Source organism: Dermochelys coriacea, chromosome 2 (assembly GCF_009764565.3).
Source record: "Dermochelys coriacea isolate rDerCor1 chromosome 2, rDerCor1.pri.v4, whole genome shotgun sequence".
NCBI lineage: Eukaryota > Metazoa > Chordata > Testudines > Dermochelyidae > Dermochelys > Dermochelys coriacea.
Genome location: NC_050069.1, coordinates 221,508,581 through 221,523,591, shown reverse-complemented (window position 1 = coordinate 221,523,591; position 15,011 = coordinate 221,508,581). Strand labels below are relative to the sequence as shown.

The 15,011-nt window shown below is 42.9% G+C and overlaps 1 protein-coding gene across 3 annotated transcripts; it reads left to right on the top strand.

Moving 5' to 3' along the window:
- The first annotated feature begins 5,744 nt into the window (after positions 1-5,744).
- On the top strand, positions 5,745-14,711 carry TAC1 (tachykinin precursor 1). Of its 3 annotated transcripts, none has more exons than XM_038393420.2 (6): positions 5,745-5,898; positions 6,112-6,333; positions 7,701-7,797; positions 8,768-8,791; positions 10,422-10,475; positions 14,078-14,711. In XM_038393420.2, exons 2-6 carry the CDS (start codon positions 6,211-6,213, stop codon positions 14,125-14,127), a joined length of 348 nt encoding a protein of 115 aa, XP_038249348.1. In that variant the 5' UTR covers positions 5,745-5,898; positions 6,112-6,210; the 3' UTR covers positions 14,128-14,711. The 3 variants fall into 3 exon arrangements, with proteins under 3 accessions (XP_038249348.1, XP_038249349.1, XP_043365194.1); XM_043509259.1 differs by having other exon boundaries at positions 5,834-5,902; positions 6,122-6,333; XM_038393421.2 differs by lacking the exon at positions 10,422-10,475.
- The last annotated feature ends 300 nt before the right edge of the window (positions 14,712-15,011 follow it).

Sequence of the window (15,011 nt, the reverse complement as noted above, 5' to 3'; positions counted from 1 at the left end):
GTGGCTTTGTTCCTATCTCTCAAAGATCTCAGAGTAGTTTGGGGGTATTGTTCCTCAGCCCCAAGGACTCTCTCATAGACTTCTGCAGGATTCCCACTTTTGTTCAGTGTGTACATTGGGCCACTACAGTAGTAAAGAGGTGCTGAGATGCAGTAAATATTTTCAGCATGCTGATGACACCCAGCTCTCTAACTCCATTTCATCTGACCCCACCAGCATATCACATGCCTTACACAGCGTTGATAAAAATTGGGCCCCAAATGAGGGTAAACTGGCTGAAACTCAATCCTGATCAAATGAAAATGATGTTGGTAGGATTGGGGAAGCAACTGGAAAATATTACAAGGACTATATCTCCCGGTGTAACTAGGGAAGTGTGCTCACCAAGTGTGGCTCATGCTGAGAATCTGGGGGTACTGTTGAATCTCCAACAGCTGTTAGATGACCATATAAGTGGCAAGATTGGCTTTTTCTATCTGGATCTGGCCAGGACACTGAAAACATTTCTTTGGGATGCAGCCCTTGCTACTTTGAGATTCTTGCCTCCCTCTGAGCCTTGTACAACTGAATTTATGGCACCTGCCTTGACAAACAGAAAATACAGTGATTCCCTGTCTTCCTCAACCTCTGCATAAGCATAATTAAACAACATCAGACTAGCATATATTCTTTATACATACATTCATATTCACATACATGTGTATTCTATAACTATAAATCCTCATTAAAAGAATAATTTAAAATCTGATACATTTGCATTATAGAATTTAAAAACTTAGGTTTCACAGTAGTTCAGCAATCTGGCCACGCTAAATTATAAAACCTGCTATCTGAGTTCTGCTAATTTATTCCATGTCTCATAAGTATAATGCAAATTGGATACTTCACCAATAAATAATTTTAAGATGTCAAAATCAATCACCATTGTACCATGATGCCTGATCTGTAATCATTCTACTTTCTCTTTAGGAATATATTTATGAGAAATTTAAGAGGTAAGCAATCACAACTTCTCTTACTTATGAATAAATGGAGACACCTCCTGACTAGAACATTTCAAATGATCTTGCAAAGCTGAAAATGAGAAGTGAAGTTTGTGGATGTTATATATATATATACAGAGAGGTGAATTAAGATTTATTGAGGCCTTGGGCACAAAGACAATTTGGGCCCCCCACGTCCCAGCAACCATGCCCACCCACTTTTCAACATGGGCATAGTAGCCTCGGGCAGGAACAGAGTGGCAGTGGCAGGGGCTGTGCTTTGTGGCGGAGGGAGCTCCTAAGTGATCAGCTCTCCCACTGCAAAGCACAGCCCTTGCCTCTTCCTGGTAGGGGGCTGAGGTGGGCCTTAGCCCCCCGCACTCACCATGGGGCTGACCTCCTCCTTTTCCCCCAAGGCCCTGGCCAGGCAGGAAGCTAGAGCCGGGCTGTGATAAGAGCCACTCATGGAACCCAGGCCACTGTGTGAAGCCTCGGAGCCTCCACCTGTCCTGGGTGATGCACCCCATGGGGTGGGGACATTGGCCAAGGGTTGCTCTTGGGCGCCCTGATTCCCAATCTGAGGCAAGTTTAGAGTCCGGGGCTCCCCACAGGGGCCCTGGCACCCTGGGCGGCTCTTACCACGGCCCTTCCAGCCTGGCCCAGGGGTGGAGCCTCAGGGGAAGAGGCGGAGCAGGGGATGGGACCACAGTTCCTGCACTGCTGTCCCCCACTCCGCTTCTACACAGGTTCTGGCGCTGAATTGGCCGGGGCCCCTGGGCATAGGCATACTGGGCCCAAGCATTAATCCACCACTGTATACACACGCATTATTAGTCTGTATTAGCTGATATTGCTAATAGTTGGTATTAGTTGGACTGGCAAAGTCCTTTGATGGCATACCAGCTGTTCTGTCACATCACTGTACTATTGGATTTTTTTGTTGCAAACCAACATATCAGCATAGAATTCAAATAAACATTTCTCAAGAATTTCTCTGTGAGGATAATCATTTTAGAGCCCTCTGAAAAACAACGCTCTGTGTAGTTTTTCAGACACAATTGCTTCAGTTTTCCATTTGAGTTGGGATTCATGCAATGACAGGTTTTTTTAATCCAACTCCTAAATATGAGTCTAGAAGAATGCCTGATTAATAATACTGAAGTCTTCTTCCCTTATTATAATTTGCATGAGAAATACTTAACATTTGGAAGACCTTTGATCCCATTATCTCTGGATTTGTGAGCCAAAATTTCTGTATCTGTTGTTTGAAATTATAGGGCCTAATATTGTAATCTCTCGTGCTCATTTGCAAACAAATTGATAGTATGATGTAAAACTTACTAATATCCTGTAATTCTTTTTTACTGTCATGTAAGATGCTACACTGCATGTACCCAGTGGTTAGGGGCCAAATCCTGCAGTTTCTTTAATTGATACTGGCCAGTGATGTGGGTGTCTCAAGTATTAAAAAGAACCTGGTGACAGAATTGTGCTAAAAAATTACAACTGTTTTCAAGTGAAGAAAACTTTTGATAGGCTGATTTTTAAGTCCTAATTAAGACACTTATAATTCACATGATTATCTTGGCCTCGGAGTAATAACAATAGTGCTTTAGCACTTTTGAGACCTAAATTTCAAAGTGTTTGACAAAGGTAGGTAGCTCATTTCCCCTTTCACAGATAGGCAAACTGAAGAGCCCATGGGGGGAAAAAATCACATTGACTACAATGGGAGCAGTATGGAGCCCCAACATGACTCATTTAAGATAATACCAAGAGTTAGTGACAGAATTACAAATAGAGTCATGTCTCCCCCAACTCCTATTCTTGTGCCCTATCCACTGAATTGCACTTCCGTCCCCATCATTCTATGCCCTCTCTCTCATGTTAAAGATGGGCACTTTTGCTGGGGCCCCATTTTTGCCAATTAGCCCTGAGATGGGCTTCTCACTTTCTTAAAAGTCCATAGTGCAATTTTTGTGTGTAAGGTTCAAAGGGGCAGGAAAACCTTGAGCAATCAGCTCATTGTATGACTGGGAAGAAAAAAGTGAGCTTGCCCTTTTAGTCAATGTTCATTCTCACCCAGAATACTAGATAAGACAGTGATAAAATGCTTGAAGTTACTGATACCTATAAAAAAGAGAAAGGGCTGGACTATATCTGTTTTAATTTTGTGGTCTCTCTTTCTCTCTCTTTAAAAGAAAATCTTTCTTGTCTAGAAGATCATAGGTCACACTGTGATTGTTGTGACCATTTTGATGACAATTTAATACTGCTGGACAACTAGGACTTGATAATGTCAGTTCATCATGGCTAAAATATTGAAGCTTGAGCGCATAGAATTGTCTTCAGTGGGAGCTGTGGAGAGTCAGCACCTCTGCAAATCAGGATCTTTACTGTGGTGCCTACATATGGATCTAGGTGTTACATTTTAGGTACTCAAGTTTGTACATTTTGGCCCTTTTGTCCACAGATGCCCACTGAAGACTGACATGGGATGACCACATGCCCAGAGAAGACTGACATGGGATAACCAAAGCACAGCAAAACCAGTAACAGCTAGATCTTTAAAGCTCTTGTGCAAAATGGGACAAAATGCACAAAAGCACAGCAAGGAAAAGAGATGGCTGAATTCCCCAATGTTGCTCAACAATGCCATTTCCACCAATGTGTCTATAGGTGTAATGAGTATGAATGGGACTTGTGTTGGGACAGATTTATGGAAGAAAAGGAGTCAGAAGAGTGATTATCACTTTATGGTTAACCTTTTCTTTACTGGTCTCATCTGAAACCAGCGGTGTCTTTCATCTAGCAACGGGATGGCAGTGCCACAGGATTAACCAACTAAATGTCAATGGGCCATTCTGGGAGGGAGGCTTAAAATGTGTTAGAAGGGCCATTTCAGTAACAGCATTCTGAAACAATAGGAACAATGGAGTCAGAAAACAAATTGCCATTTCCTGGAAAATGTCTTCCTTTCTAAAAATATTAATAGTTACTACCATGCCTTGAATTAAGTGGTTTATCTAGATAGCATTAATGCACATTGTGCCAATACAGGTGCTGGTGTACAGCTAAAGTTAAATGAACATCATCATGCATATAAGTAACCTTAAATAAGACAGACCAGCTATGTGAACTGCAAGGGAAGCTAAATGGTTATCTGAGTTGAATGTCATAAGTCACACAAAACACATATGAAAAAGGATAAAGGTCCAAATTCTCTGTTGGAGTACATTGGCACCACTCCAGTAAAGTCATTTTTTAGCATCAGAGAGTTTGACCCAAATCTTTATCATTCAGCTGCCTTATATTAGAAGATTTGGTAGTGGGATATATCGATGTCTAGACATAAATGTTCCTGAGTGAAATGTAATTATGTCTCAGAACTCATTTCTGTTTACATGCTAAACTGCCGTGAGGAGGACAAGACCATCTAAAGAAATACTATTACAGGGAGAATATATAGTTTAAACATAAAGGTAAGATAATGTATTTCCATAACATGCACAAAAATAAGCAATGTTTCAATTGGGGGGGAGAGAGAGAGAGCAGGAGATGGTAAAAGCTGCAGTGAATTATCCCAGCAAAAGCTAATTTTTCTTCTGTAGGGATTTGTTTCTCATCAGTGCAATTTTATTGTTGGTATAATCATCTCTTACCATAATTCACACCCAAAGTAGTAAAGTGCAAATTACTTTCAAAACCACATCTTTTATAACCATGAGAGAAACAGAAAAGTGGGAGAGGGAGAATCTGGAAAATGAAGATCTGTAGCCCAAAGAAGCTTCTGTTGTACTGCTTTCACTTGCCAGCAAATCTTTCAGTGGGTACCCTACATCTGACATCCTTTTCAGAGGTTAAATGCAATCTATTATCAGATCTGTGCCCCTTCAAGAAACAGAAACAAAAAAAACAGAGAAACATTTTTTTTCCAAGAGCTGTGTTATAGAAAAATGCATCTGATGTACTAAAAATGTAAAAGGACCCGATCCAAATATCACTGGAGTCAATGGAAAGGTTCCCTCCCATTGATTTCAGAGGGCTTTGGATCTGACCCTAATGCAAACTAAACCTTCATCATTTCCATTCCATGTCTCTTCTTCCAAAGTACCAATAGAAAGAGATCCTGCAACTGTATTGGGCGTCTGAGGACAATGCAATAACCCCCTGATAAAGTAATGTGTATTGAGCTGTCCAAGCTGACAAGAAGCCAGGATTCATTCATTTTAATTTGCAATACTGAAAGAATGTTCTACAGGGTCCCTCTGTTGTGTAATAGCTTCCTAATTAATTGTAGCTTTCATTAAGGAATGGCGGGCATGGGCGTTATTTTCAAGTGTGTAAAGTGATTCTTCGGTTCTCTTGTAGGAATACTTAGGGGTCCCTGCAGATCATTTTCAGTGCACCTGCCCTGACGTGTGAAATATTATCATGAAGTTGCTTTGAGTGCCTGGAATGCGTCACTTGCTCTGCTCTGATGACTAATCTTTGGTGTCAGGGGACAGTGGATCAAAATCCGTCTCTGAGCGGATGGCAGGAGTTGCGGGTTGGAGATGGGCGCCTTCTGCGCAGACTTCTCTAACATTGCGTCATTTGAAACCCAAAAGGAATGTAGTTTGTAGTGGACACGGGCACTCAAGGGGTCACCTCCAAAGAAAGGCTCCCTCCGGGAGTCAGAGGGAAAGAGGAAGGAAGGGATACTCAGAGTAATTGACTATTGATCGCAAAGTACAGCTGGGGGTGGGGGGGGGCTGTCACGTGTTTCACATAAGTACAAGGAAGTCATTAGATTTAGGCAAATGAAGCTCCCTTGGCCCTCCCCATCTCCAGGTATATAAACTGGAGCGCTCTCGGGCGTGCATTCAGACACGCCAGGAGAGAGCAGCGGAGAGCGTCGCGCTTCCCCATCGCAGTAAGTGCGCTCAGCCCCCACGACTCGCCAGCCGCTGTAGCCCATTCCTCTGTGCCGAGACTCTGTTGTTAGGAGCCGGGGGGTGCCTCCTCCTGCCCATTGCTTGGCTCGTGAGATCGGGTCTCTGCTGAGATGCGCGGTTCCTCTTGGGACGGATGCGGAGCGGGAGAGGCGTTGTACGCAGTACTCACGCCTTTCTTTTCTTTGTTACAGCACCCCGCAGCTTGGAGCGACTGGCCGGAGGGCTCGGGACACTTGTCCGCCGCCCACCCACCGCACTCGGGGTACTGCCTCGCAGGAGGAGAGGCGAAGATGAAAATCCTCGTCGCTTTCGCAGCGCTTTTCCTCATTTCAGCGCAAGTAGCTGCGGAAGAAATCGGCGCCACCGATGATCTGAATTACTGGTCTGACTGGTCCGACGCTGACCAACTCAAGGTGAGCTAGCGAGCCTGGAAATGCGCAGCTCGTGCAAGTAAGTGGAGGGGCAGCTGTCCTAAGTAAATGCATGAGCTTCGGGCGCCCGTCAGGTGAGGGGATTCTGAGCTTTGTCTTGCAAGGCAGCTTATCGCTCCGGTTCCTAACTCATAGCCCCGCTCCGGTTCAGCCCGAGAGGGGACGACTGCCAATGACTTGCCAGGTAACTGCCCGCCGTTGGCCCTTCAATAGGCGGGTCACTAAAGGGCCGCTGTCTGCGGGGGTGGCGCCCAAAGCCGCTTCCGGTCCGGCTAACAGCGTGGCGAGGTCGCCCCCGGTTTAACCGAGGCTCCGCCTCTGCCCATAGCGCCGAGCCGCCGCTTTCACGAAGAACAAGCGAGGGGAGCCGCGTAACGTCGGGGGCAGGCGGCACGCAGTCAAACGCGTCGCTCCCAGCGCAGGTGGCTGGCGGCTACGAAGCCGGAGCCGGTCGATGGGAAGCGGCGAGCGCGGCGGGGCGGCCGCAGTGAGAAGGGGGCGAGTGAGTGGGCGCAGGGGCAGGACTCCCAGGGCTGTCCGAGTCGGGTGGCTCTCCACGGGCTGGGCTTGGCGGCGAGCCGGGGGACAACGCTGGCCAATGCCGGGGCAGCGTAACTTTGGCCGACGCGCGCAATACCCCAGCGGAGCCGCCGCCCCCCCGGGGACGCGCGAGCGGGTTGGTTTAAAGCAATAACCCGGCCGGAGTACCAAGCTCTGGCAACACGTGCGTCCTTCCCGCGCCGCCTCCGCCGCCAGCCACCCCCGGGGGGGCGCCCCGGCCCCGCGAGAGTGACCGGGCCCATCCCCCTGCGCCGGGTCTCCTTCCGCTAAGGCGTGGCCGCGCCGCAGCTGGTGCCGCTAGCGCCCGTCTCCGGGCCTCTGCGGACACCTGTTGCTAGACGGCTGCTGCCGGGTATTAAGGGCTTGCTGCCAAGCCTATGGCCTGCAGTCCGGCCACGTGGCGGTTCCCCCGGGACTGGCCAGCCTAGCTAAGGCAGCGCGGGGGAAGGGGACCCACCCTGATCGGACCTGCACGCCCACAATAGGTCTCCCCCTCCAGGCTAGCCATCAGAATCCAAACGGCTCGAAATCCCCCTTTTTTTGGAAAGAAAGGCGCCGCTCCGGCTCGATCCCGGTTCACATTGCCCTTACCCGGCAGCCGCGTCTTCTCCAGCGCTCGGCGCAGAGTCCCCAAGCGGGCCCGGTGCAGCGCGGACCGGCAGCCAGAAGTTTGTAATGGGGCTGCTGGGGCGTAGTTTTAATTTGCGGGATGCTGTTCCGGGGTTTTCCCCTCCCGGATCTCCGGGGCTGTGCTGAGTAAAATGTTGACACTCCCCTCTACGTTTCAGGAGGAGCTGCCCTTACCCTTGGAACACTTTCTGCAGAGAATTGCCAGGAGACCCAGACCCCAGCAGTTCTACGGGTTAATGGGCAAACGAGATGCTGGTGAGGTTGCATTCCCTTTCTGTGCTAGAGAAACGATTTACACACCCCAGACCCTAGGGGTCCTTTAGCCTTCTGCCTTTTAAACCACTTCACAGTTCACAATTCTCTCTGCTATTGAGGAGGCACTAAAGGCATTTCGGTTCATGTCATGTCTTTGAACTGGGCTGCGCACAACTCATTTTGAAGAAGAGGTAACGAGGATAAAATGGGAATTTGTTTCAGATTTTTTTTTTTCTGTCATGAGTGAGACTTACAATCACCCCTGGCAAATGTAAATCTGACCCTAAATGCTTTAAGAGAAAGCAAACGCACAGATGTGGAAACTATTTCATTTTGCTCCTCAGGGTACAACCAGCATAAATTATTTCGAGTACCATTTTATGTCTGGATGATTTTCAGGACCATCTCAAAAATCATTGTAGACCTCTTTTCAGCATAACTATCCGTGTCTTTATAATACTTTATCATTTTTTTAAAATATAAATTAAATGCACTCCAGCTCCTGTAAGTGTTTGTTTTCTATTTAATATAAGATTAATCCATCATTTGGAAAAAGTGGACATATGATTTGGTCTTTATAGTAAACCATTCTTAAGTGCGCACACATTTTGTAAACACAAGTAAGAAAATAATCAAATGAGATCTTGTTCGCTGGAATGTATGCCTTTAAATTATTATTGTCATGATTTCTAGTTCAAAAGGTTTACTAGATTAAGAAGGGGGAAATAACTATTTTGAGTCTTAGTGAAAGTTAACTAATTGTGTCTTGCTTTATAGAAATTATATTTTTAGTCATTAATATACTGTATTGCTCAATGATTGATCTGGTGGTAAATTATTGCACTAATTCTCCAAGCCTGGGAATATACAGATTACAAGATTATTTCTTTCTTCATAGACATTACATAGAGATCACTTTTTTATATTTATCACTATATTAAAACTACTCTTCTTTTTTCCCTTCCTCTAGGATATGGCCAAATCTCTCATAAAAGTAAGTTTGAAAAAAAAAAAATTCTGAACAAGTACAAAGTGAGAAACTGAATTGTTCTAATTTTGAGGTTTCTATTGTGTCACCATAGCTTGGAATGTTAGTGTTTCTTACTAAAGAACACTGAAATCAAGAGTGGAAGAGAAATATTTCTAGCTCTGGGTTTACCAAATAATATAGCTAGAGATAGGCTTGATCATGGTCACCTACTCTGAACAGCCCCTCTCTGGGGCTTTCTCACAGTCAGAATGGGATTACTCCCAAAATCAAGATACATGGATTTAGATGGCAGAAGCAAGCAAACCATAACTTCAAATCCCTGGTTTGATTCCCGATCCAAAGTTTACATTTGGGATATATCAATGTTCTAAATTAAGTTATTGTATTTAACTGATGAATGAGTTGTCACATAAGCAAGTGCACCTGCCAAGATGAATCAGTGGCAACATGAATCAGTGTGGACTCCTTCATTCCTGTATGTCACCCAGGAGAAATCATATCATTCACACTGAGATGTATTTTTTTTTTTCCTCTCTGGAACTGTCAAAGATGCTTAGATGCAATCCAAAAGCATGGATTTTAATAAGTAAAGATTGATTTTACATTTTGTGAAACCTTAGCTATCCAAGGCAGTTAATAAACATGCCAGAGTTCTGTGCTAACAGCTAGACTTTATCACTGGGATTACTTGTCTGAATGACAATTTTAAAAAGTCTTCTCCAAAGCTCATGCCAGATAACCAGATCTACTGGTTGAAGTCAAAATTATAGCCTTCAAATGTCTCCTCTATGAAGATCAGAGAGATTGACCTCTGAGAGGTTTTATGGTAATTTCCTTGATTATGTGTTTGGAAAGAGTTTTATCCTGTATTACGAAGAGGAATTTTGCACACTTTGTTCACATCAGAATAGTAAAATAGAAGTAATCCTTTTCAAAGTCTTTTTCTCTCGTTGTTTGAAATCAGGCTAGCTATTGTTACAGGTGCTGGATACGTTATGGGCTAAATCCTTAACAAGCCTCAGTCAGTGCTTCCAGGGTCACAAATGGAATAAGGACTGTAAAATGTGGCCTCACGAGAAGTTAAAAATCCTGTATAGGTCAGGTTGTGGAGCCCTAACACGTATTGATAGGTACTTAGCATTTTCTTCTGTGTAGTCCTTTGACTAACAAGCATGACTAAGGACTCCAAAATTTGGCCCATAGTCCTCTGTTCCATATGACAGCAGGAAACATTTATGTGAAATAATTCATGGAACAGATGAATCTAGCAGACCCAAGATATAGGAAGGAGAAGTCTGTCAAGATATAGGGCCTGATCAGTCTTCTATTGAAGTCACTGGAAGTTCTGCCATTGGACTACAATGAGGTCAAAATTGGCATCAATTCTCTGGTCATTGTCTGTTTTTAGCCACAATGGAAAGGCACTTCCTAGCTCTGAATCAGACCCAATGAGATAGGTGAGGATGATGTGCATTCTCCATTTATACTAACATTTCAAGTGGTATCAACTTTAGTAAGTAGGAAGAATATTTGTGGAGTCTACATCTTCCTTGTATTTCTCATGAAAACAAATTGCCTCAGAAAAACTGCATATTGAAAATGTATTAAAACACCCCCAAATATATTTTTTCAGGGCATAAAACAGACTCCTTTGTTGGACTTATGGGCAAAAGATCTTTAAATTCTGGTATGTATAAACAATGGCTAAGACTAAAACTACCTCTTAATTCTACTACTACCGTTTCATTCTCTCCCAATAAACTGGGAAGCAGTCTTGACATGAGGCAATTCATAAATGACAGATGAGCTCTTATGAGAGGGGAAAAAAGTTGCTTAATAAAAATATTTTAATCTGAAGGTCATTTCAGTGCTTATGAAAGTGTGGGAGGATGGACAATAGATTGAGCCAGGCACAGTTCAGCAGGTGCCATCTAAATTTACCTAAAGAATTCTGCTTAAGTCCCTCAATCCTGACCTGTAGCATCCATGTTGTTCCAGTTCTCAGTGGATTTGAACCTAGATCACCTCAGGTAGAAGGTGCACTGCCTCCTGCACCAACTGACTTTTGGAGTTTCATGGAAAACCGTTTTTATCTTGTACACTACTGACTGAGCTTAAAGTCCTCCCATCAAAAGTGGCCCCATCTTTTGCCACAAGGTGTAAAGGTTTTATTTGTTAAACATCCACAACTTTTGTGAACTTTTAATTTTACATTCAAATAATGACTCAATAATCAAAGTTAAGCAGCACTTTAAACTACTAAAGTATTGCAGACAAGTGCTCACCATGACTTTCCCTCCCCTTTCCCCATATTATCTGCATTTCTCTTAATCTTGCCTATCTTTATTGTGAATATCGCATATGGATAACTCCAGTCTTCCATTAGCTGCAACTTGCCTTATCCACAAAGCATTAGTTAGCTATCCAGAAAAGGATTTTTTTAAAGTGATTTAATGCCTGTTTAAAGCTACTGAAATAATTCTGTTTTGTTAAATGGATTATAAAAGTTAAATGGCCACAAACATTTTGATGTTACACAGGTGCACATTGTAAACTATTTTCTGTAATTACAGTTGTCAGTGGCTTTTATTTTTAATTAGACTAGTCAAAGATTTAATATAGGTCTCTATATCCTAACTAGTTTTGCAAATTTCCCTGAATCAGGAGCAATTCAGTATAGTTGCTCTTACTGTAAGTAGTGATTAAACATACATATACTTGTAATACATATTTGCTGCTATAATAGCAAATGGTATCAAGTGATAAATCTGCTTCAGTTTACTTTGGGATTAAATTTACCTTATTTAAAGTATGAAAATCTGAGATGCAGTGAGTATAAAATGCTCTTCTTTGATTTACTTTCAAATTTGCTGGTATAGTTAGAAAACAACTATGTGGTTAATTAACTATAACCGGGATGAATAATGAAGTTGTAGACAGTCAGGCTTTCGAATAGTAACATACCAGCCTGATAGGTAAACCAGTTTCTTAGAATTTAGCATTTATACTCCTCTGCCTAGTTGGGAGATGAGGGTGGAATAGTAAAGGTTTGATTCCGCTTCTGTTAAAAAGTATGCAACAACTACAACTGCAACATTGTTTGCCCCTATAGACTGGGAAAAGGTTCCTCCGGAAGATTTTCTTCATTTTAAGAGTAAAGTTACATGTTGGAAATGTGCTGGGTTTATCCCCTCAATGGCTAATAGTAATTTTCTGAAGAAATTGTAAGTCCTGGCATTAGCAGAGGCTTTGTATGGAAGCTATGCTAATGTCCCTTCTGGTGGGTGGGGAATTTAAATTAGAGATCCCGTGAACCATAATCCTGGTGATTTGCCCAACATTTCCTGTCTCAGTAAAGCAGGTTCCAATATGTAATGCCTTGATCTGCAAAAAGTTCATGCAGGCAGAGCCATGCATCCACTCAGAGCCTCATTAAAATCAAAGGCCTGCAGATAGCCATGATAACTAAACCATAAATGCAGGGGTAATTTATACTGATAAGGGGTACAGGAATTGCAGGTACGGGGGGCATGGCAGCACCCCCTGGCTTGAAGTGGTTTCCATCATATATAGGGTTTAGTTTTGTTCAGTGATTTTCAGCAGCCCACTGGAAAAATTGTTCCAATACCATTGCAGATCATGATTTGTGTAGAGTCCAGAATACTTGTTCAGTGAATTCAATAGTAATACTTTCTTTAGCAGAAAGTAAGGTAAGATTTTATCAAAACGTAACCAGAGAATATTGTTTTAGTGTTTAATTAGACACACTCTGAAAGCTGTTTATATTTAATTTGGGCCCTTGCTTGGTTTTTCCTTAACTCCTATGGAGCAGAGTCATAATTCAAGATGTGCAGCACTGGATCCCTCAAAATTAGCAGGGCATGTGCATGTAATAGTTATGCATCTGCATGCTTTAATGAGCATGGCTAGGAATATTCTTGATGTCAGAATGGGGGAATCTCCCTCATGATCCATGACACAGCCTTCTGGCTTAGAGGCAGATAAAATTACTATTAAAAAGGAAAAGCAATAAATCCCCTAAAACAGATTTTTTTGGAAGATGCAGAGGTTTTGGTTTGGTGGCTGCTTGAAGAATTCCTCTAGAACAGGGCTTCTCAAACTTATTTGATCGGGTCCCACTTCTTTGTCTGCAGTCATTTTTACACAAACTCTCTCTCTCTCTCTCCCCCCCCCCCCCTTTGGGAGGCCCACTCCATAGTTGAGAACTGCTGCTCAAGAACAAGGAGTACTTGTGGCACCTTAGTACTCCTCGTTCTTTTTGCTGATACAGACTACACAGCTACCACTCTGAAACCTGCTCTAGAACAGAGGCAGATGGCACAGCTGAGACCTCCCACCTTCTGTGGGGTACTATGTGAAGAAATTAGCCTGTGGCAAGACAGGAAAGCAATCCTAAAAGACCCTGTTGGTTTATGCTTTTGTTTAAAAAAAAAAAAAAAAAAAAAAAAACAAAGCTAGTATGGGAGATGCAAAAGGCTAGACTAGGACTCTTCCCTTATGGTGGAAGGGGAGGTCAGCCGTCTCCACAGCAGCATCCCCCATTCCCTCTGCAAATAGTTTGTTGATAAATGTGAGGCAGGAGTGAGTTGGGGCAGGCAGTGGGTGGGAGGTCTCTCTGAGGAGAAAGAACATAGTTCCTTCAGCTGGCCTTCTGGAGAGTATCAGGGAGAGGTGTACCTGGGGGTATTTTAAGTTTTCCACCTGCCCCAGTGAGAAGGTCCTCCTTTCAGAGGGATCCTGGGAACAGCAGTGGTCAGTGGAATGCCTAGTAGCAAGGCACCATTTGAACCATCCGTCAAGAAAGCCACAGTGGCCATCCAGCATACAGAGCTAGCGCAGAGGTTCAAAGCCTCCATGCAGATGGATATGACCTATTACAGATCCCAGGAGATCTGCAGTGGATTGTGGGTGGGCCCCATAGCTCACCCCTAATCTGGAAGTGACCTAAGGTCTCACTCCTCAGAATGGCTGGGATTGAGACTACTGGGGAGCTAGCATGCATACACACAGCTTCCAGGAGCAAACTGCATTGAGGAAATAAAGCATAGAGACCCAATCTTGAAAGGAGCTGAAAGCCCTCAACTTTTATTGACGTAACTGGGAACTGAGAGTACTGACAGTCTCATTAGGCTCAGGCCCTTAATATACTGCTTAGAACTAAATGGCGCAACACAATGAAATGCGGTGATACATAAAACTTGCTATGTTTTATGACTCCTGGTGCTTATTATATTTATACAACACTTTACACTTTTTTTTTTCCCCCAGGGTCCTCTGAAAAGAACACAGCACAGAATTACGAACGAAGGCGTAAATAAGACATTCCCATGTATTTATTAAACGTCATTTGTTTAAATGGCCAATGCAGTGTAATATAAACTATCCACTGTAAGGAATAATTATTTAATAGTTGTTGGTTTTTTGAGTTGTAAATTCAATAAAATGATGATTTTTCATAGTGTGGCAGAGATACATGTTGTATAAGTGTGTTTTAGGTCTAAAACCGAAGACTCCCCATGGAACTGAAATCAGTGACATTTCACAACAAAGCACATTATTTGAAATGACCTGTAAAGATATGTTCACCAAATAAAAAAAATAAATAAATAAAATTTTGTTAATTTAAAGCAATCATATCCCCTTTACTACCAGTGCAGAACAGAACTGATGTACAGCCTAGTGCCTCAATTTCTTTCCATGGTTTAAAATGTACTGTAATTTTCATATCAAAAATATATTTGTATCATTGCAGCATGTTTTATGTTTTGTGACTGCGTGTGTGTATATATATCTATTTAAACAAAAGAGGTTTGAATGTGAATCCAAGGTCTCCAGTTCATAGTCTGAAATTTTATGATAGTAATGTTTTAAATAAAAAATACTTTTGGGATTTTGCAACATACCTTCCTTGGGTAGAGTGGTGGAAATTATTTCAAACCCAGAATCATCTGAAATAAGATTCAAACTGAAGAAACTCTAGGAGCCGAAGAAAGCCAGTTATAATTACAGGACTTTACTTTGCAGGGTAAAATATAAGCTTTCTAATAGGGGGGTGGGGTTAAAACTTTGAGGATTCTTTCTAGTTCTATTTTTAGCGGTAGGGACTCCAGCCAGCTGCCCCTGAGTTGATATATTATGGGCTCAGTCATACAAGGTGCTGAGACCCTTCAATTTCTATTGAAGTAAAGCTCAGTACAGTTTA